The 20,346-nt window shown below is 45.4% G+C and overlaps 1 protein-coding gene across 2 annotated transcripts in view; it reads left to right on the top strand.

Annotated features, from left to right (window-relative positions):
- COQ8B (coenzyme Q8B) overlaps positions 1–20,346 on the top strand; it is a 176,193-nt gene that overhangs the window by 101,833 nt on the left and 54,014 nt on the right. For both annotated transcript variants that reach the window (XM_085625773.1, XM_085625772.1), the window contains exons 9-11: positions 11,447–11,528; positions 19,264–19,357; positions 19,768–19,909. In XM_085625773.1, the coding sequence (XP_085481899.1) occupies positions 11,447–11,528; positions 19,264–19,357; positions 19,768–19,909 (318 nt within the window). The remainder of the gene's footprint in view (positions 1–11,446; positions 11,529–19,263; positions 19,358–19,767; positions 19,910–20,346) is intronic.

Raw genomic sequence — 20,346 nt, 5'->3', positions numbered from 1 at the left:
CCTAGGCTAAACAAAATCTGCACAGATCCAAGCGAGACCACATAGCATATGGGAGAAATGCTGTTTTAAATCTTCCAATTCCAGTCTGGCGTCAGAGGAATATTGTCAAGCTGAGGAATCTGCAGTTCGAGTATCCATCAGAAAAATGTTACTGAAGGTAAGTAATGTTTAAAAATATATATTTTTCAGTATCACGGCACCACAAGGTACATCTCGCTGGGATCAGAGGTATCTGCAACTTGAAAAATATATGTATTTGTTTTTACTTTAGACTTAAGTTGGAGGGCTCGTATGTGACTTTTTATTTTTTGTGGAGGACTCTGGGACTGAGTCCTGTAATGGTTGGCACAACCATTCTCCACGTTGTGGCTAGCCAATCATGATCTGCCCATCCACTTTGAATGGGCCAATTAAAGCAGTACTTGCTATACTTTGCAGAACCACAACCCAATTTTTAGAGTGACAAACGTTTGCGTCCCACCTAGCTTTAATGGACATGAGACGGGTGATTTCTTTCAATGTAACTAAAGCATTGTGTGGAAGCACACGGTCAGTTACAGAAAGCACATTTTCCATTGAAGTGCCCACTAAACATGTACATGCATACTGGCTTACTGATAAAACTATATTCAATCAATCCGAATTCTGTAAAGCGCAAACTACTCACCCTTATGGGTCTGAAGGCGCTGGGGGCCGTTGTGGAAATTAAGTGAGCTATTGCCCAGAGTCACACGGTGCTGAGCTGTGCTGCCGCGGGAGCCGGGGATCGAACCGTGAGCCCTGTGCTCCGAAGTCAGCTGCCCTGGCCGCTGAACCACACCTCTTCCACTATTCCATATTGCACTCAAATGATAATGTGTGTAACTAGGGTTCAGTAAATAGTTATCATTTGTGCACCTGTTCCAGGCATGTGTGCTGTAGATACACATGTTTTGCATAAGTCCGCCATCTAGTGTTGGGCTCAGATGAGTACAAGTTGTTTTTGTTCGAAGAAGTTTTCTTCGAGTAACGAGGCTGTGTGACTCATGCTCTTGGAAATGCTGCGCATGGTCATTCACGCCATATTGAGATTGTTTTCAGGAACGAGCCGCACTCCATCCGGTGATTAAAAGGTTTTATTTCAAAGGTGGCATTTCCTTCCTAATGCATTTCGGTCACATCTTGACCTTCGTCAGAGGGGAGCCACAGCAACTCGAGGTAAAAGCAGTGCACCAACACGAAGCTTGCCTTTTAAACAAACACTGTTTTTCCCAGGTGGGCGCCTCGTTAAGCTGATTTTAGGCATGCTGGTCCATGTAGTCAAGTCAAGTCAAATGGTCTTTATTCGGATAAAAATATCCATAAAAGTACAAGTCATCACCGCCAATAGGATAAAAATACAGCATAAAAAGGTAAAAACATGATTAATTACATGGTGATGGTGTTGAAACATAGGCAGAAAGTGCAGGGTGACAATAGAATGCAAGTAAATTCACTTATATAAACAAGCATCTCATCAATGTCATAAAAGTTGTGCAAACTAGCAATAAAGTGCTCACAATTTCAATATGCACACTATGCATACGGCAGCCAAACTGTAACCATGTTCAAATGAGCAAGCTGTAAGCAAAAAAATGACAGGAAAAACAGGAATAATACTACTATGAGGTTTCCATTGTTTTCCGTGAGCGAACCGCAGAATATAAAAAAGAACTTACTCTAAAAATCATCAAGTCACTTCCTAACCGTAATATTTCATTATATGCCGTTTTATGGTCAGTGATAGCAAGTGACTTAAAATAAGGGATAAAATACTGTTTAGTATAACTATTGTAAAAGTTACAGAAGAGAAGGAAGTGTAGAGTTGTTTGTTTTTGGCCGTTCCCACAAGGACAGAGTGAATGCTCTAAGTTTTTAGTAAAGCCAAGAGGGAAACAAAGGGAATATTTTATGCTTCCATCCCTAAGGCGGAAGAGCAGGCTCCTATTCCATCTTCCGATATTCTTTTTAAGATATTCTTGTAGTGTGTCTTTCTTGTAACCTAAAGTAGGCAAGAAAGAAGTGTATCTGATTATTGAAGGTTTAGGAAGCTCTGAACGTTCTCTTTCCCTTCGGTATAAGTCAAATAATGCCTCTCTCAGTGCCTTAATACTCATGCCCTCTGTGTTCGAACGGTCAGAAAAGATATGTTCCAACCCCACACTAGCTAAACTTTCCTTCACAGCGTTAAGCCACGGAATGGAACTGCCCCTATCGCATTTGAGGCAGTCAATGATTATTTCCTGTGTTAAAATTGCAGCCGGATTTTGCCATATCTTCAGCCAAAACAGAGCTGGCCGAGACTTGATAAAATCTTCAACATAATACAGGTTTAGTTCGTTATGGCATATATAGGTAGGAGAAGAAATTTGAGCCCCCAGAATCTTTCTACAGAATCTATTTTCTTCTCTTTGAATGCCACTGCTATTTGTGTACCCCCACACCTCAGCGCCGTATGTTGCGGTAGGTAGGCATTGGGATTTGTAGATCTGTATTAGGGGCACCATAACCTCAGCTCTCTTTGGCTGTTGTAAGCTAATAATAGAATTAACTGCCTTTGCGAGTTTGTTTCTGCCATGTGCTGCATGAGCAACCCATGAACCAGTGTCTGAAAAAATCAGGCCCAAGTATGGAAAAGTGCTAGTGCTTTTTAAAATGTTTTCTCCTGAGACTATGTGATTAATGCGATGTTTAGTTGGACCGCACGACATGATATATGATTTTTTGAAGTTAGTGCATAAGTCCAAACCAGCCATAAAGGAGACAAAGCCCGTGATTAAAGTACGTAGTGCTTTTGGTGTGCGGCCTATCAGGACCGCATCGTCTGCGTATAACAGTACTGGGAGTAAGTTGCCATTAATTTTCGGCACGTCGCATGTGGATTTAGAGAGGGATTTATTTAATTCATTTATGTATAGAATGAAAAGCAGGGGGGCCAGGACACAGCCTTGTCTGACCCCCCTGCCGATTAAAATATCACCAGAGACCTCTCCGTCATTGTTTATCCTAACACGAGCTTTGAGGTCTCTATGCAGATGTGCCAGGAAATAGACAAGTGACTCGTCTAATCCATAATTCAGGAGAATCTCCCATAGTTTTGAGCGATTGACCAGGTCGAACGCTGAAGATAAATCCATGAAGCCCAAGTACAGGGGGACTTTTTTAGCGATAGTGTACTTGTCTAATATGAGGTTTAAATTCAGACATTGTTCCACGGTTCCCACTTTACTTCTAAATCCCAGCTGGCAGGAATGTAAAATTTGGTTATCCTCTGCCCAAAATCTGATTTTATTAAAAATCACCCTACCCAAAATTTTCAGTGTGTTATCTATTAAGGATATAGGGCGATAACAGCTGGGGTTTGATCTATCGTCCTTCTTGAAGATAGGTACGATAATGCTGGTCGACCAGGTTTCAGGGATTTTGGTGTTAGACAGTTTGTTAAAAACGTTACAAAGCAGTGGGGACCAGAAATCTATTTCAGATTTTATAAGATCGATGGATAGGCCATCTGGGCCTGGGGCTTTGTTACCTGCACTTTGTGTAATTGCATCTTCTACCTCAAAAATAGATATGTTAACCTTTGGTACAGGGCAAGAGAGAGCGATAGTTGTTACAGGGGCTGCATATATTTTCGCGAAGTGCTCCTCCCATAATTTACTTGATATGTTACAGTTAATGGGGGTTAGATTGGATCCCATGGACCTCAGAGCTTTTACCTCGCCCCAGAACCCTGTAACATCTTTGAGCGCGGCAGTGCATGCCAGTGAGTCCCACCTCTCCTTCAGGATCTCATCTGTGCGTAATTTGATTGCTTTTTTATATCTATTTCTCAGGGCCGAAACCAGCGTGGTGTTCCGAGGTTTTTCGGCCAATGCTTTGCGTAGGTCCCGATTTGCCCGTGAACAGGACCTATCAAACCATCTTTTGTTTTTGCTCTGTTGTCTAATAGGTTTTGAGATTTCCTTTTTAATCACAGAGCACAACCCAGTAAAGGCCTCGATAATCTCTATATCTTGACAGTCGCTGGACAAGCACGTTTCCACCATTAAGGGATAGAGTTTTATGATTCGCGCAAGTAATGCTTTATTATCTATTCCTTTCCAAACTACTCTAAGTTTGTCGGTGGATGCGGCCAAGTCCCTAGCCCCTATTTCTTGTCGTTTAATAATTTTATTTACAAATTTAATGATTGTCAATATAGGGTTGTGTTCGCTATAACTAGTTGGCAGGACCTCAGCCTTAACTAGGCAATTCTCAAGGGCTGATGATATAAAAACATAATCAATGATTGAAGAGCAACCACGACCTATAAAGGTAGGCGGATGCTCAATATCGAGTGTACCACCAGCTTTTTCCATCACATTGGTTAAATCCCTGGAGGATAGATGGTTAAACAATTCTTCTCCTCTTTTACAGGAAATTGTCGTAGAAGATGAGGCTGTAATATTATACGGTTTTTTGTACAAATGAGCATTAAAATCGCCCCCCAAACAAATTCCATCCAGTTTCCCAGACCCATTACCCTCTATCATGTCATCAATAAAATCAAATAAGGAGATAAAATTCCTATTTGGCAGTGATTTAAAATCATTATTATAAAAATGTATAAAACATATCGTGATCCCGTTTGAATATATTGTAGCTTGAAAATGACTGTCATTTGTTACCAGAGGTTTTATACTACTTCCTGAAGTAATTTTTATCCAGGTGGATAGGCCCCCACTGGGTCTACCAACATCAGGAATAGAAGCAGTGCTATTAAAGCATACGAAACCCTCAAGTAACAGGCTAGTAGTACTCCATGTCTCCTGGAACATTAAAACATCAAAGCTACTGACCATTTGTGTCCACTCTACTATATTCAACTTTGATTTTAGTCCTGCGATGTTCCAGCTTAAGATTTTTAATTGTTGGTCAGGGGAGATGGATTTACAGATGGCCGGTTTCATGAAAGGGGGCTCTGCCGGACGGACTGTTTGAGTGTTCTTCAATAGGATGATTTTATCCATAGGTAGCTTAGCTATTAATGGCTCCCCTACAGTATTTAAAGATTTGCCCGGGAGTCAGTCCTGACCCTCTAAGTCCGTCAGGACGTTGAATCGGTTTTGTACAGGATATATTGGAGTAACGGGATGGCGATTAATTTGAGGTGGTCTATAAAAGAAGCCTAGTGGTAAGGAAGTTATAGCAGTTACAATGCTAGGGTGAATAAAATTGTATTTTAATATGCTTTTTACCAGGGAGGGATACCTAAAATTCATGACTATACAGTCACCTGTGATGTTTTTTATCGAAGGTCCAACCCAGCCCACCCGTCTCACCATCAAGATTTCATTAGCAATCCCCATATTCATCCCCTTAAACTTGCATAACCAATCTATACATTTATTCTTGAGTTGGTCCCAAGACTCATTTTGATTTTCCTGCAAAGGTGGTACTCCGGCCAAAATTAAAACATAAGGACATGCTTCCGGAGGCAAATTAAGTACCGCACTAGCATGTATTTTTGGCCGGGTAAGGGGTATGGGCTCATGATTTGTATGTGACGTTGGATTTAAAGGTGCTATCTCCAAGGGGGTGGGAGGGACAGCCCCTGAAGATGGGTTGTGACGGGAGGATTCGTTGGTCACAGGGGCTCTTGGGAGGGGTGAAAAGCTGGCCAGATTATTCAAAGGGGGGCTGTGGGGCAAACTCTCCTTACTGCCATTACACTTAGCGCGTGCAGTATCTACACTAGTTGTAGTACATTTTCCACAGCCGCCTTGTGTGCCCCTATTAATAGCCTCCATGTCCTTTAGTAAGCGTTCGCCCCTAATTTGATCAATAATCGTGGTCCCTTTCCTCTTGGTATCTTCTTTCTTTACTAGGCTCTCCAGCCTGTCTAGGCGTTTAAAAATAAGATTAAACTGTTTGTCCATTAGACTTTTCAGTTGTTTAAAAGTTGAGTCCACAATAGTGTCAATTAGGTTCTCAGTAGGCCTTCCCAACATGCTATTAGCAGTTATTAGCTCAGTTTGTGTGCATATGGAGTTCGTTTCAGCTGCGATTATGATGACATCAGCAGTGCTTTTAGTTAGGCCATGAGAATGAGTGTTTACACTGATAGGTTCCGCATTTGCAGGTGTTTTCCCTCGAGACCACATACTTTGGGGTGTTGGTTGGCTTTTGGTAATACGAAGAGGTTGTTTTCTTTTAGCAATAGGTGCTTTAGTATTGCCATTTTTTCTTTTTCCCCCGGAAGGCTTGTTATTTAAGGCCGGTTTAGCGGTAAGATGAACATCTTCAATTACCGGCTGGGAGTCAGCTATTTCAACGGTGGGGGTAATAACCTCTGTGGCCTCTGTTACCCTGGGGGAATTTCCACAATGGATCGGGTTAACAACTGTTATATTAGGTGTTAAGGGCACAGAAATTATGGGGTCGATAGCAGCGGTACCATGAGATATTGGGGATGCCAATGTAAGTTGACCCGAAGATAGTCTCCGTTCCGTGTTCTCAATTTCGGAAGTGACCAACATAAAAGCATTCTCAAGCATGTTTTCCAGGGTAGACGTAATTACAGGGGGGTATCTGGGACCCTGTCCGGGAGCTGTGGCGGAACGTTTCCCCATGATGAGAGTGTGCACTCACCTTGGGTCGAAACAGGATTCAATAGTATGAACCGAAGGGGGGAGGCCCAGCCCTGCCGCGGTCTGCCCCGGACGGCCACAGACGGCCCGCCCTCTGCCCGGGCTCCGCCCGGCGCCGCCCGCGCGCGTCCCGCGACGCGGAGGAAGGGTCGCGCTTTTCAGCGCCTCCTGGCGCGACGGCGGGCGGAAGTGCCCCGTTAGCGCTTGGGAGGCTGGGAAGTGTAGTTCCAGGGTCCCGCAAAGCCGTAGGTTTCGGCAGGCAGCAGCAAGGCTGACAGCGTGGGTGGAAAGAGAACGCTGCAGCAGGTCCCCGGTAAGTACTTTCTCCTCCGCCTCTCACTGCTCACTCGCTCCTGAGACCCCCGCTCCACCGAGGGAGGGTCGCGCTTTTCAGCGCCTCCTGGCGCGACGGCGGGCGGAAGTGCCCCGTTAGCGCTTGGGAGGCTGGGAAGTGTAGTTCCAGGGTCCCGCAAAGCCGTAGGTTTCGGCAGGCAGCAGCAAGGCTGACAGCGTGGGTGGAAAGAGAACGCTGCAGCAGGTCCCCGGTAAGTACTTTCTCCTCCGCCTCTCACTGCTCACTCGCTCCTGAGACCCCCGCTCCACCGAGGGAGGGTCGCGCTTTTCAGCGCCTCCTGGCGCGACGGCGGGCGGAAGTGCCCCGTTAGCGCTTGGGAGGCTGGGAAGTGTAGTTCCAGGGTCCCGCAAAGCCGTAGGTTTCGGCAGGCAGCAGCAAGGCTGACAGCGTGGGTGGAAAGAGAACGCTGCAGCAGGTCCCCGGTAAGTACTTTCTCCTCCGCCTCTCACTGCTCACTCGCTCCTGAGACCCCCGCTCCACCGAGGGAGGGTCGCGCTTTTCAGCGCCTCCTGGCGCGACGGCGGGCGGAAGTGCCCCGTTAGCGCTTGGGAGGCTGGGAAGTGTAGTTCCAGGGTCCCGCAAAGCCGTAGGTTTCGGCAGGCAGCAGCAAGGCTGACAGCGTGGGTGGAAAGAGAACGCTGCAGCAGGTCCCCGGTAAGTACTTTCTCCTCCGCCTCTCACTGCTCACTCGCTCCTGAGACCCCCCATGTAGTGCGCTGTAAACCACACGATTTTAACCCTCCAGTGGGCGCTGCTGTATGCTCCATTTACCACAACCGGAGTCCCCAAACAATTAATTTTGAACATTGCTGGGGCACCAAAACCAAAATCCATTTCTTGGCGGCACCAAACACCTTACGTGTTTCCACTTCCACAAGCAAGGTCCGTTGTCGGGTGATTACTGGCGCTCTTGTGAGGCGGTGCGTTGCTCAGGGCTGGACCAAGCCGCTTTAACATCTAACAAATCCTCTACCTGAGAAAGGAACGAGCCGCACTCCATCCGGTGATTAAAAGGTTTTATTTCAAAGGTGGCATTTCCTTCCTAATGCATTTCGGTCACATCTTGACCTTCGTCAGAGGAGAGCCACAGCAACTCGAGGTAAAAGCAGTGCGCCAACACGAAGCTTGCCTTTTAAACGAACACTGTTTTTCCCAGGTGGGCGCCTCGTTAAGCTGATTTTAGGCATGCTGGTCCATGTAGTGCGCTGTAAACCACACGATTTTAACCCTCCAGTGGGCGCTGCTGTATGCTCCATTTACCACAACTGGAGTCCCCAAACAATTAATTTTGAACATTGCTGGGGCACCAAAATATATATATATATATATCTTGACGGTATTGTTTCGATCGGTATAGTATACATCTCATACTAGTCTTTGTAGCAGGTTTTCGACTCGTCTCTTTGGCCTACAGGCCTCGCCTGGCCGGGAAACACTTCTCCATTTCGAATGAGACCGAGAATGACCTGCTAATGGAACGCATTCCGTTCCGTTTATGTCACAAGTGCCACTCCCAATACCCTCACACCGACCAAAATCCCATTTGCAACTTCTTTCTCTCGCCCGAACATAGAGAGGACACCGGTAAGGCCTGTAAGTCTTATCGGTCTAAAAAGACTCTTCGAGGTCGAAGGGCTAGACGACAAGATATGTAGCGCAAGTAGACGGATGATGACTCTGACATCTTCATTCGACAAAAAGAGGAGGAAGCGGCTTCAGCTGCTTAGGAATAATCCCTTTCCATACAGAACTTCGAGTCCTAGTCTCACTCAGAAGAAAACTCTTTGACTTTATCTAATACACAAGGAGGGGTACAATACTTACCACTTCTAAAGGGAATGACACTTTATGCAGATGACATTTTTAAACAACCAGTCAAAGCAAGAATAATTACCCCTCGCATTGATTAAAAAATTACAAACCACCACCTTCAGACCCTATTTTTATTAGAGGTCAATTAACTCCTGACTCTTTAGTAGTATCCAATGCTAGGAAAAGGGCTAACTCCCAAACCACTGGAGAAGCACCACCACCAGAAAAGGAATCCCAAATTATGGATGCCTCTGGTAAAAGAGTTGTGGCACAAGCAGCTAATCATTGGCATTTGGCGAAAAGCAAGCATTGTTGGCAAGATACGACAGGACCCACTGGGACGAAATGGAGGGGCTTCTCCAACATCTCCCAAAGGAGCCCAGAAAAAGAGGTCAAGAGATTGTTAATGAAGGCAAACTTATCATCAACAACTCTATAAAGTGTGCATTAGATGCAGCTGACACTGCTGCTAGGAGTATAAATACTAGTGTCTTTAGAAGAAGACCTGCATGGGTAAGGGTGTCCGGTTTCAAACCTGAGATACAACAGACCATACTGAACCTCCCGTTTAACAAGGAACATGTCTTTGGCCCCCAGGTGGACACAGTCCTTGAAAAAATGAAAAAGGAGACACGGGTAGCAAAATCAATGGGAGCTCTACAAACTAACACCTATAGAGGTTCTTTTCGGAGGCCTAATTTCAAACAAGGGGAAAGAACAGGTTCCAAAGATACCTCTTGTTCACAGTATAAAACAGACCTCAACAACCAAAACCTTCTACAGAGGTAACAATTTTAAAAAAAGAGGCAGAGGGAAAATTACACGTTCCTCAAATGCCAACAATAATCAATGACTCCTTTAAATTTTCCCCATAACCAGTGGAGGGTCCTCCGCTAAGGCGGAGGAGAGTCGCTCCCTGCTTTTAAGCAGTGTAAGAAAGGAAAAATAAAATGATAATAACAACGTTATTCTCATTGTAATTGTTTTCCCGCGTTTGGGGCTGTTAAGATGAAAGAGCAAGGCAGAGGAGGAGTGGTTTGCCCACTCCTAAGTGCGCATGACTGTTTGGCTTGCCCTTTCGGGCATTGCAGCATTGTAATTGGTCAGGGGAGCCTGGGCGCTTCCCAATCACAAGGATGTGCAAAAAAGAGATTGATTACTGACACAGGATTGGGTGAAGGGCCCAAAATTTGTATCCGCTCGCACTGGTCATCCGCAGACATTTGGGTGCAGGCCTTGTGCTGGCGGGGGTTGGTCATATGTAATGAAATGGACTCTGGGATTAGCATTGCACATGGATTCCGGAGCGTGAATGGCTGTGATGGAAGTTAGATATATTATCCCCGCAAAAAAAACGAACAGTCACTGAAAAACGTCAATAAGGGTATGGTAAGAAGTTATAAGCAGAATAAACCAATAGCATGCCTTTCAAAAGAAAAGGTTTGCTCTTTTCTTCGGTGTTAGTAAATATTAATATGAATAAAGATCACTGCACAGAAAAGAAAAAGTTACCTGTAACACCAAGTTGCTTTTGAAGGTAGTTCATTAAATGTATTAACTATTTTCAGCCCCCCCCCCCCCCCCCCCCCCCCCCCGGAGGCAAAGAAATGGAAACGCTAATCTGGTTATAATATCTTATGTCTTTGGCCAGACTGTTGGATAGATTGAAGGACTAACTCTTATTGTGCTGCTTCCTGGGTTTGTGGTTGTCTATGGGCAGCCGCAGAGCAAGATTCCATTTATTTTCCTCTTTAGGAGACTGCATGTCTATGACTATGTCCCTCTTTCATGTTTTTCTCTCTAGAAGAGGAAAACAATCAAAAGGTTTAGGGCAGAAATGCTTCAATATGTACTTTAAAGCCCGTTTTAAATTTCATAATGAAGTTTTCCTATGTAATTGTATTTGTGATAAATAAAGAATGTGGAAAGCAAATGTTGACTTTGCCCGAGTGTTTCAACTTATTTGTGCAATTTTTCACTCCGTTTTTAAAAGTGTCCCCAATCCTGCAGGTGGCCGGGGTTGCTCACTGTTTATTCATTTAATTGCAGAAGCTTTGCTAGGAAACTGGTGTTTCAAATGAGTAACATTTTCTGCCAGCCCTGCGGTGGAGATCATTGGTTTATGCTAACCTGACTTGCCAGTTCCTCCCGGTCTCTCCTCTGACAGATTCCTATTAATGCTCTTTTCTTTATGGACTGTAATGCGGCCCCAAGTGCTCGCCAGTGGCTGAAATAAATTCAGGTATTCCTACTAGTCATAAAGTGTGACAGTTGTGTCAAAAGATGGGTCTTGTGCTCACTGTCCCTCAGGACTCCAGTTGTACCTCCCCCATGAGGCTTATGTTGACCGAAACTGGTCTAAGGTTGCTTGTGCTCCCAATCCGAGGAGCCTGGCATGCCAGTTCGGCTGAACTTTCTTTTTGGAGCCTGATTTGCATATGGCTGCTCTGTCGAGAATGTCATAGTGGGTGTAAAAAGTATGATGTATAGTACGTCCTGAGCGATTGCCAGTTGTTAAAACGAATTCATGCATTACTTTATACCTTTTGTTGTTTATTTTTACGTACAGTGGTTGGACATATTGTCGTTCTAAATTGTCGATTTTTACTTCATGTTTCTTCTTTCTCAGTACCCTGGTATAGCCGACAGCATCAGGAGCGACATTGAAAACCTGCTCTCCATCCTTAAAATGAGTGTTGTGCTCCCGGAAGGTGAAGTGCTAGCTCTTTCACAGCTCTGTAATGTTCCTCTGAAATTGCTGTCTTTACTTTGATTGCTGCCTAAGCACTCCCTTGCTGTTCACTAATCACTGATTTTAGGCTGTTCCCATTTCTCAGACTAAGGACAAAGCACTAGCCCCGATTTGCCAATGTATTTGTGTTTGTTAACCTATATAATGCACAGGCCTGCACCCCAAGTGAAAGTGTGGCTCATTTCATCAGTTGATGGGCAGAATGGCCAGCTCCCTTGCATATGCATTCCAAGAGCTGGTGACACATCTTGTGTTCTCCCAGGGTCTGATGTCCTCTGCATGGAGTTTAATCGAGCTTAGACTAGGTGGGGATGAAAACACAGATTAGACAAGGGTCATTTTGGACTCCTGTCTGTCCAGGTATCCCTGATGTGCCATTACCACATACCTTAAGTGTCGGTACACCAATTCTAGAATATGTACCTTTTTATTAGGGGACGGAATTACAGTTGTAGCATTATAGAGAAGAGACCTTTATATTCTTGCCCTATACGATGGGCTCACAGTACCAAAGTGAATGCTGGGAAACAGCCTGTGTGGTTAGCAGACCAGGGCCAATTGTTACACATATAAGGAGCATAGCTGCTCTGCACTTGTGCTGTGAGCTTTGTCCCCACACAACATACTGGTCCTTTACCAAAGGACCTGCTTGGCGTGTCCCTTCCGTCACAAATCTGCACAGCAGCATGATGCTTCCTAGATTTATGACCATTGATCAGTGAATCCACTCGCGTGCGCCATTATGAGTGCGCCTCTGTTTTCAGTGGGGTCAGTTACTGGATGGTCAGAATGACATGGGGTGCGGTTTTATCACAGACAAAGAGTTTTCCTCACGAGGATTACACATGCTGAAAATCATTTTGAGGAGAAAATGAAAAATTACCAGGAAATCTAGCACAGAAGTATTAATTATTTTAGTAATTACTAATTTCGTAGAAGAACCTATGGGTTGCAATAATAATACTTAGGGGCATCCGTAGAACGATGCCACAGTAGCTCTCAAAACACAAGCTTTCGTCATCAAACAAAACAACATTCTAGAATACTTATTCTTTGGGATTCTTCGTGATAAAAGGGACTTCTGTTTCATAGTTGTCTTAGAATTCGTAAATGAAAGGTTTCGTATAGTTGTATACAATGTTATGTTTGTGGCGTGTAAGGCTGTAGATGCAGTTACTCTTCATTTTGCTGCCATCTAGTTTAGGGCACAGACGTTTAAACATTGTGTTTTTTTTCAAAGAAGTCTTTAGAGTCTTGAGGCATGCTGCGACTCCTCCCTTTGTTAGTTTTGTGCATGGGCACCGGCTCCATTGCTAGCCGCCATCGGGTATCAACATTGCCCCCGGGCTAGATGTGTTTGCTGCTCAACATTCACTGCTCTGGGAAATGTTTTTTCCATTTCCATTGCTAAAAGGTTTTGCTTAGATGGTCATCCCTTTCCTCTTCTCCCTTTCCTCTTCTCCCTTGACGCAGTCCGGACACAGTCACCAAAGACTGGATCCCTGACCCTCGGATGCCCTGCCCTCTGGGTCCCTGCCACCTTCCCTACCAACTCCGGAGAATGAAGAGACATAGAGGGTGATGGAGCAGATGCCGTTCAGGAAATGTCCACACTGCCACTCAAAATACCCCTAGGGCGACCTCCATAGTGTCTGTAACCACTCCCCAGAGCACAATGACACACGCTGCATCTTCTGTTTGGCCTTCAGTTGCAAGAAGACCCTTCGTCAACGGAGTGGCAGATGTTAGGCCCCTTCCAAGATGCACCAATTGACAGAGGAAACACCAGACATCTTCAGTGAAGTGGACCCACTTGGCGCTGAGGAGAAGGAAGATGCCGCGTCTTTAGATGTTCCAGCCCAGCACCGAGGTGTAAGCTCAGAATCTTTTGAGCTGGAAGAGGGAGAGGCAGACAAAATTGCTCTGTCCACCTCAGCGACACTGTCCCTCGTACTAAGAGTCCTGTGAGAATGGTGAGTACAGGCGAAACCCAAGCTCACAATACACACAAGGGTACACGTCGAGGCTGAGCCCCATACCCAGTGGAGTCAGGCAACAAGCCCAGTACGTAAACCACCTACAGGTATACCAACACCCTCTGGCTCCAGTCGGGACCGAGATGGATCAGAAATGGCATCCAGCCAAGAGCACCAAAACCATCCCCTCCTCCTCTGTACTCTTTCATCAGTCTTTGAGTCCGAAGAGGCATCTTGGCGCCGGGATGCCCAATCACATGGCTCCGTCAGTGCCTCCTTCCCTGTCAACTCAAACTTGAGTCTGTCCCACCACTGCCATCCACAGCCAGCTTCAAGCACTCCGTAAGGCTCTTCCTCGAGAAGCTTCAATAGGAGCTCCACGAAAGGCAAAGTTGGATCATTATCCACCTCACACTGGCAAGCTCTCCGATACCCCTGGACAACTTTGCCTATGAAAACTTTAAAGATATTCCATAACTTGATGCCCCTCCACATCAGGTGTCTCCAGAAAACTCAAGGACAAGCTTACCAGTCCTTCACGACCTCCTAGTCTCACAACCACTCCACTACCTCCTCCTTGTTCAACACTGGGGTCACTGCACTCCTATTTGTACATAGGCAGCCCTAGCCCCTATTCCAACCTAGAGGAAATTGATGCCCCTCTCTATTCACATCGCACAGACAACCCATGGGAGGATTACGGTGTAGAACTGCTGGGAGACCATGGGTATTTCCCTGTTATGGTGTCCTATCCCAGACATCACCACCTAATACATCGGGTTATTCAGCATGCTGGTGCCTATCACAAGCAGACCTGCCAGCTCTCACAGTGCCACCGAATTTCAGCTCCCTTCGCACGTCACCCAGTGAGGAGCTGAAATCACAATGCGGCAGGGAAGACTAGCTGGAAATCACTGCACAAAGATTTTCCGCCAGTAAAAGTTTGGGTAGTAACATCCAGGAAAGAAAAGAATGCTAAACCTTTTACATCTGACCCTCTGTTAAACAGAGTGCACATCCCCCTGGACTCTCTGCTGGTCTTCTCTGCCACTAAGCGAGCTGCGGCACAAGCTGCAGGTGACGCTCCTCCTGACCAGGAGATCAAGCCATTGACAGTTGGCAATAAGATGGCAGTCGATGCTGCCATCCACTGGCGCATCACAAATTCTGTGGGCCTCCTGTCACACTATGACAGGGCCTAAAGAAAGGCGATGGACACGCTACTGCAGCATCTCCCTGATTAATACTGAAAAAGAGGGAAGAAATTGTAGAGGAGGGGGAAAATTATTTGTTATGCAACCATATGTTGTTTTTTGGAATCAGCTGACACAACCGCCAGAGGGGTAAGCACCTCCTTTATCCTACGCTGCCACTCCCAGCTACGTATTTCAGGCCTCTAGCCAGAAGGTAAACAACACCTCATCAACCTGCCTTTCGACTAAGGGAACCTCTTTGGCCTGTGAGTTGATGAGATATTGAAAAAATAAAGGACACAGACAAAATCAAGGCCATGGGTGCTCTTCAAATCCCGACGACTAGAGGTCCCTTTTGAAGGCAGCAGGCCAGAGGAAGGGCCAAAACCACCTCCACTGACTAAACTCAGTCATATCAGTGACAGCAGCAAGCCTACCACCTGCAGTATGATAAAAGATATACACGCTGTACCTTCCGGGTAACAACTCTAAGGGACGAGGCAGAGGAACTCCAGCAAGGGAGCCTCCACCTCCAAAATTTGTTTGCCCACATCCACCTGATCACTTACTTGTCGCAGGGGAGACTTCAGGAATGTTTTCCCTTCTGGGATTAAATTACTTCAGATCGGTGGGTTATAGCTATCATCGAACACAGCTACTACCTCCAACTCACCTCAGTCCCATCAAACATCCCACCTCACGCACACACCCCTTCAGCCCAGAACACTTGCTCCTACTACAAGAGAAGGTTCAGGCCTTCGACCTCAAAGTGATCATATAACCAGTTCCCCCTCAGCACCAAGGCAAGGTGGTCTACTCCATATACGTTCTTATCCCCTAGGCCGATACTAGAACCCAGGCCCCTCAACATGTACATGCTCTCGGAACATATCCACATGACTTCTGTTGGACCTGCCACTTTTGCATGGTTATCCCCAAACTTATTGCCTTCTTTCTCCTATTTTTTTTTTACCTTTTTGTAAGGTTTAGGACTCTGAGCACTTGACCACTGCTGACCAGTGCTGAACGTGCATATGCTCTCTCACTAAAATGTAATGCTATTTGTTTCTCCCAGGATTAGTCTATTTGATTTACTAGTAAGCCCCTGGTACAGTGCACCAGGTGTGCCCAGGGCCTGTAATACAAATGCTGCTAGTGGACTTGCAGCACTGATTGTGCCACCAACATGAGTAGCCCTGCCAACCTGTCTCAGACCTGCCGATGCAGTGTCTGTGTGTGCAGTTTTAAACTGCTGTGTCGACCAAACCTTCCCTTGTATTACATGTAAGGCATCCCTAAGATAGACCCAAGTAATCCCATGGGCAGGGTGCAGTGTATTTAAAAGGTAATTAATGTACTGTTGTATTACATGTCCTGGTAGTAAAAAAACTTCTAATTTCGTTTTTCCCTACAGCAAGGCCTATCTCTCCCATAGGTTAGCATTGGAGCTGCCTTTTAACATCTTACGAGTGTATTGCCAATTGGAAGCTGATAGAAAATTGGGGTTTGGTGTCTTTGGACTCACAATTTTAAAACACCTCTTTTAGTGGTTAGTTTTTAAATTTCAGGTCTGAAAATGTCACTTTTAGAAAGTTGACATTTTTTCAATTTTAACCATTCTGTGCCTCTTCCTGTCTCTGAATACCCGTCTGGGTCAGGATGGCAGTTGGGCTGTTTGTGCATTCACTCGAGACAGTCACACAAAGGGAGCTCAGGTATGCCCTGCATATCCTGATGGCCCATCACCCGGATAATGGGTCTTGCTGAGGTTGAGTGGTGGGAGGAGTTGACACTGACACCTGAATAGGGCTGTGCCTCTCCTCACACAAAGAAGTGTCCACCCCTGCACTGTGTCTGGAGCCAGGGCAAGGAAAGGCATGGTCTTGTGCACTACAAAGACCTTTCTTTGAAGTTTGCCTACTTAAAAGGCCGAAATGGGTGTAAGTACTGGACTGTGAAACCATATAGTCATAACACTTCTGGGTTGAGGACATTCTGCCAGGAAGAAGAGCTGGATTGCGGTCAGGAGGAACTGTAACTTTGCTCTTTGCTTTGCTGTGTTGGCCTACTGCTTCTGTCCTGGGAGGGAAAGGACTGGTCTTTGTTGTCTGCATCCTGCTTCCAAGGTTCTCTAAGGGCTTGATTTGAGCTTGCCTTCTGTTAAGAAGTCTCACGGCCATCAAAGATATCACCTGGCCTCTGCTGCTGTGGGCCCCACTCTGCCAAGTGGTGGCAAACCCAGTTCCTGGGCTCTTGGAAATGAGTTCTGGTGATCTAAAGAAGAAGATCCACACATCAACTCCAAGCGTAGTTTGGAATTGGTGCAGCACTCCCAAAACTCAACGCATCACCGCTGCCTGCACCGGAGCATGGTCCCCGCTTGATGCAACGACTGCGGCTTATAATGAAGGCCCCAGCTTTTCGTTGCAGCGCCTCCGCAGAACTGCTACTGCGTGAGTCTTGAGCATCGCATCACCCCAACGCAGCCCCTGCTTCAATGCTGTGGAATCGACGCAGCGCAACTTGACTTTCGACGCATCGTCCCTGGGTGCCGATTTCTTCATTGACACCGCACTGCAGTTTTGAACCGAGGTATCGTACCCACAAACGACGCATCACCTCCCACATCTAGCAGTAAGGAACAGACGCATCACCTGCTTTTTCGACGCTTTACCTCCCCTGTACATCACATCGTCTTTGATTTTTGACGCATCTGAGGTACTTTCTCCTGATCAAGCACATCCATTGATTTTTAAGATCTACAACTTAATTTAATTTTTGAAAATTCATATCTTGACTCGTGTATGTTGGATTTTTTTCGTTTTGGTTGTTTTATTCAGATAAATATTGGCTATTTTTCTAAACCAGTATGGAGTTCTTTTGTAGTGTTTCGCTGTGTTACTGTGGGTGTGTGTTTGCGTGTGTTTGTGTGTACAAATACTTTACGAATTGCCTTTGAGATAAGCCTGACTGCTCTGTGCCAAGCTACCAAAGGGGTGTGCAGAGGTTATCTCAGGTGTGTAACTTACCCTGTCTAGAGCGAAGGTACCTACTTGGACAGGGTGCAGACCACTGTCAACTAGTTACCTCATTTCTAACAACCAACTTTCAGGATATCCTCCTGCTGCTGCAGCAAGGCCACTTCATGATTGCACTAGATCTGAATGACGCCTACTTCCACATACTCATCCATTCGATCGCCACTTCTTCCGCTTTGTGATAAGTGGCCAGCATTATCAATTCAAGGTGTTACCATTCACGGTCACCACAGCTCTCAGTGTGTTCACCAAATGATTAGTCATGGTAGCTGCCCACTTCGGAAGGGGGTGCACTCACCTGCTCCCCTAACTCGACGATTGGCTGATCAAAAGCTCAGGCATCCGTGCCTTGCCCACACCCAAGCCACCATTTCCCTTCAGTACCACTTCGGTTTCACCATAAATGCCACCAAGTTCCATCTCCAGCCTCTTCAGATTTAGCATTTTCTAGGTCCTTCCTGAATGCAACCACTACCAAGGCCTACCCTGATCAACAAAGGGTACAGGCATTCCAGCACCTACTACCTCTTTTCCACCCACATTGTCAACTCGCAGTCAGAAGGTTGATGCGCCTCAAGAGGAAGATGGCCTCTTGTATAACCATAGATCCCCATGCCAGAGCAAATGGATCTACAGCCACACGTGCTATGAACACAATATGTTACCCTGTAAACATCTGTTTGAAGCGTGTAGTGCTGCAGATTCACGTGCGCCCACACGCTTCCCTGGGAGCCAGTGGTTGTTTCAGCTATTTTCTCAAACGTAGCTCCTAATACCGTGTACACAACATCAGCATGGTCACCATATTGTCTCTACTTGCTGCTTCATCCGTATGCTCATCTGCTGTGTGAAACAAAATCTAACAATGGAGCTGGTAACCATGTGCATTACTAACTTAGGGAGGAGTTGTACCATACCTCATTACTCAAAGAAATTTTGAAGATAACCAAGTTTTAAACGCCTGCACCCAACACTAGATGGCAGGAGTATGCAGAGCATGTGAATCTACATCCCTATACACTAGGACAGATATTTAAATGACAAGCAACCTATTCCCATCTTAGATTTTATAATGTCTTCAATGTATAGGTATAGTAATTTGTGTTTGGTTTGAAAGAATGCTTTTGTGTTGTATTATTCCCTAATATTTCTTGTATCTTTTTGATTACTCATCTTTACTCCTTTGCCACTCTGTCAAGGCACACCTAATACTCTTGTATGTGGCTTCACCGATTGAGATATTTTGGTTTAGCACACAAGCTAATCATTGAATGAAATTCAGAAAGCAGTGTTTGCACTATACATCACTGTTGTTTAAGGGGCTTTTGTGGAACTATTTATTTTAAAGACCACCATTTTGTTAAATGTAATAGTCAATAGAAGGAACTATTCAAACAAAACATCTTTCATGGATCATATATTATGGCACTTGTTTCAGTAGTAATGCTGTTTAAATGCTTATTTGCTCCCTGTCACCTTTCCTGTAGGACTCTTTGCAGAGAACAGTATTGAAGTTCTGCGAAGCGAGCTAGCTTGGGAGTGTGATTACAACAGAGAAGCCCGGTGTGCCACAAGGTTTAGGTATGGACTCTTAGATGGGTTTAAAGTTGCATCAAATATAAATAATGCTCTCGAGTACGTTTTATTTAAAGCAGACCTGCCGCCTACCTGAAAGGACACATAAATATGGGAAAATTGGAACCTGTAGATTACATCATTATTTCATGTGGTGTGCACAGATCAAATGTTGATAAAATTGTGAAACTGATGCACCCTTGTGTTGCAGTAGAAATACTTTTGGTGCAATAGTAATACAGGCTTCCTAAATTAATATTTTCGCAGGAGGGTGTATTTATAGTATCAATGCGATCTAGTGACATATAGGTCTCTCAACTACTTTGTACTGTTGCATGGAGCCTGCATTCTAGGGGTGCTCTAATTCCCTTGTTGCTCCCTTCTGCTGTCTTCCCCTTGCCAATGTTCATGTGAAGGCAGCTGCTGCAAGATGACCCCTTCTTCCGTGTACCAGAAGTGATTGATGAACTAACCAGGAAGAGGGTCCTCACCATGGAGTTGGTGAGTGGCGTGCCGCTTGACCGTTGCGAGGATCTGGATCAGGAGGTCCGCAATGAGGTCAGTTCCTTTCATACATGGGTAGATGGTGACAGGGGTGTATTGGAGCAGAATAGTTTATGCAGTTTTTATCAGGGCTATTGAGTTCTTTCCAAGAGTAATTTTATTAATATTATATAGAAGTTAAAAGTGAGACCAGGAGCATTCCATGAAACGTAACTGCATTATCCACATTAGCAACAGTTATGGTAATTGCCGGTGTGGATGTTTTTGTGTCGCTTTTTACTGCAGTGAGAATACTCAGGAGTTTTTCAAGTAGTGTCGGTAAGGAAATCTGATTAGGTCAGGGAATGATGTCAAGGGATCCAGAGGTTCACGGAGAATGGGTCATGCTGTCACTGTGGTTGCCCCAAGGGAGTACACATTTGTAGAGACCTAAAAGACGCCTAGCAGGGGTTCTATTTCCCCCTCTGCAGCCAATCCCTGTTCACCCTTTT

Source organism: Triturus cristatus, chromosome 9 (genome assembly GCF_964204655.1).
Source record: "Triturus cristatus chromosome 9, aTriCri1.1, whole genome shotgun sequence".
In the NCBI taxonomy this organism is placed as follows: domain Eukaryota; kingdom Metazoa; phylum Chordata; class Amphibia; order Caudata; family Salamandridae; genus Triturus; species Triturus cristatus.
This window is presented reverse-complemented; position numbering and strand designations above follow the sequence as displayed.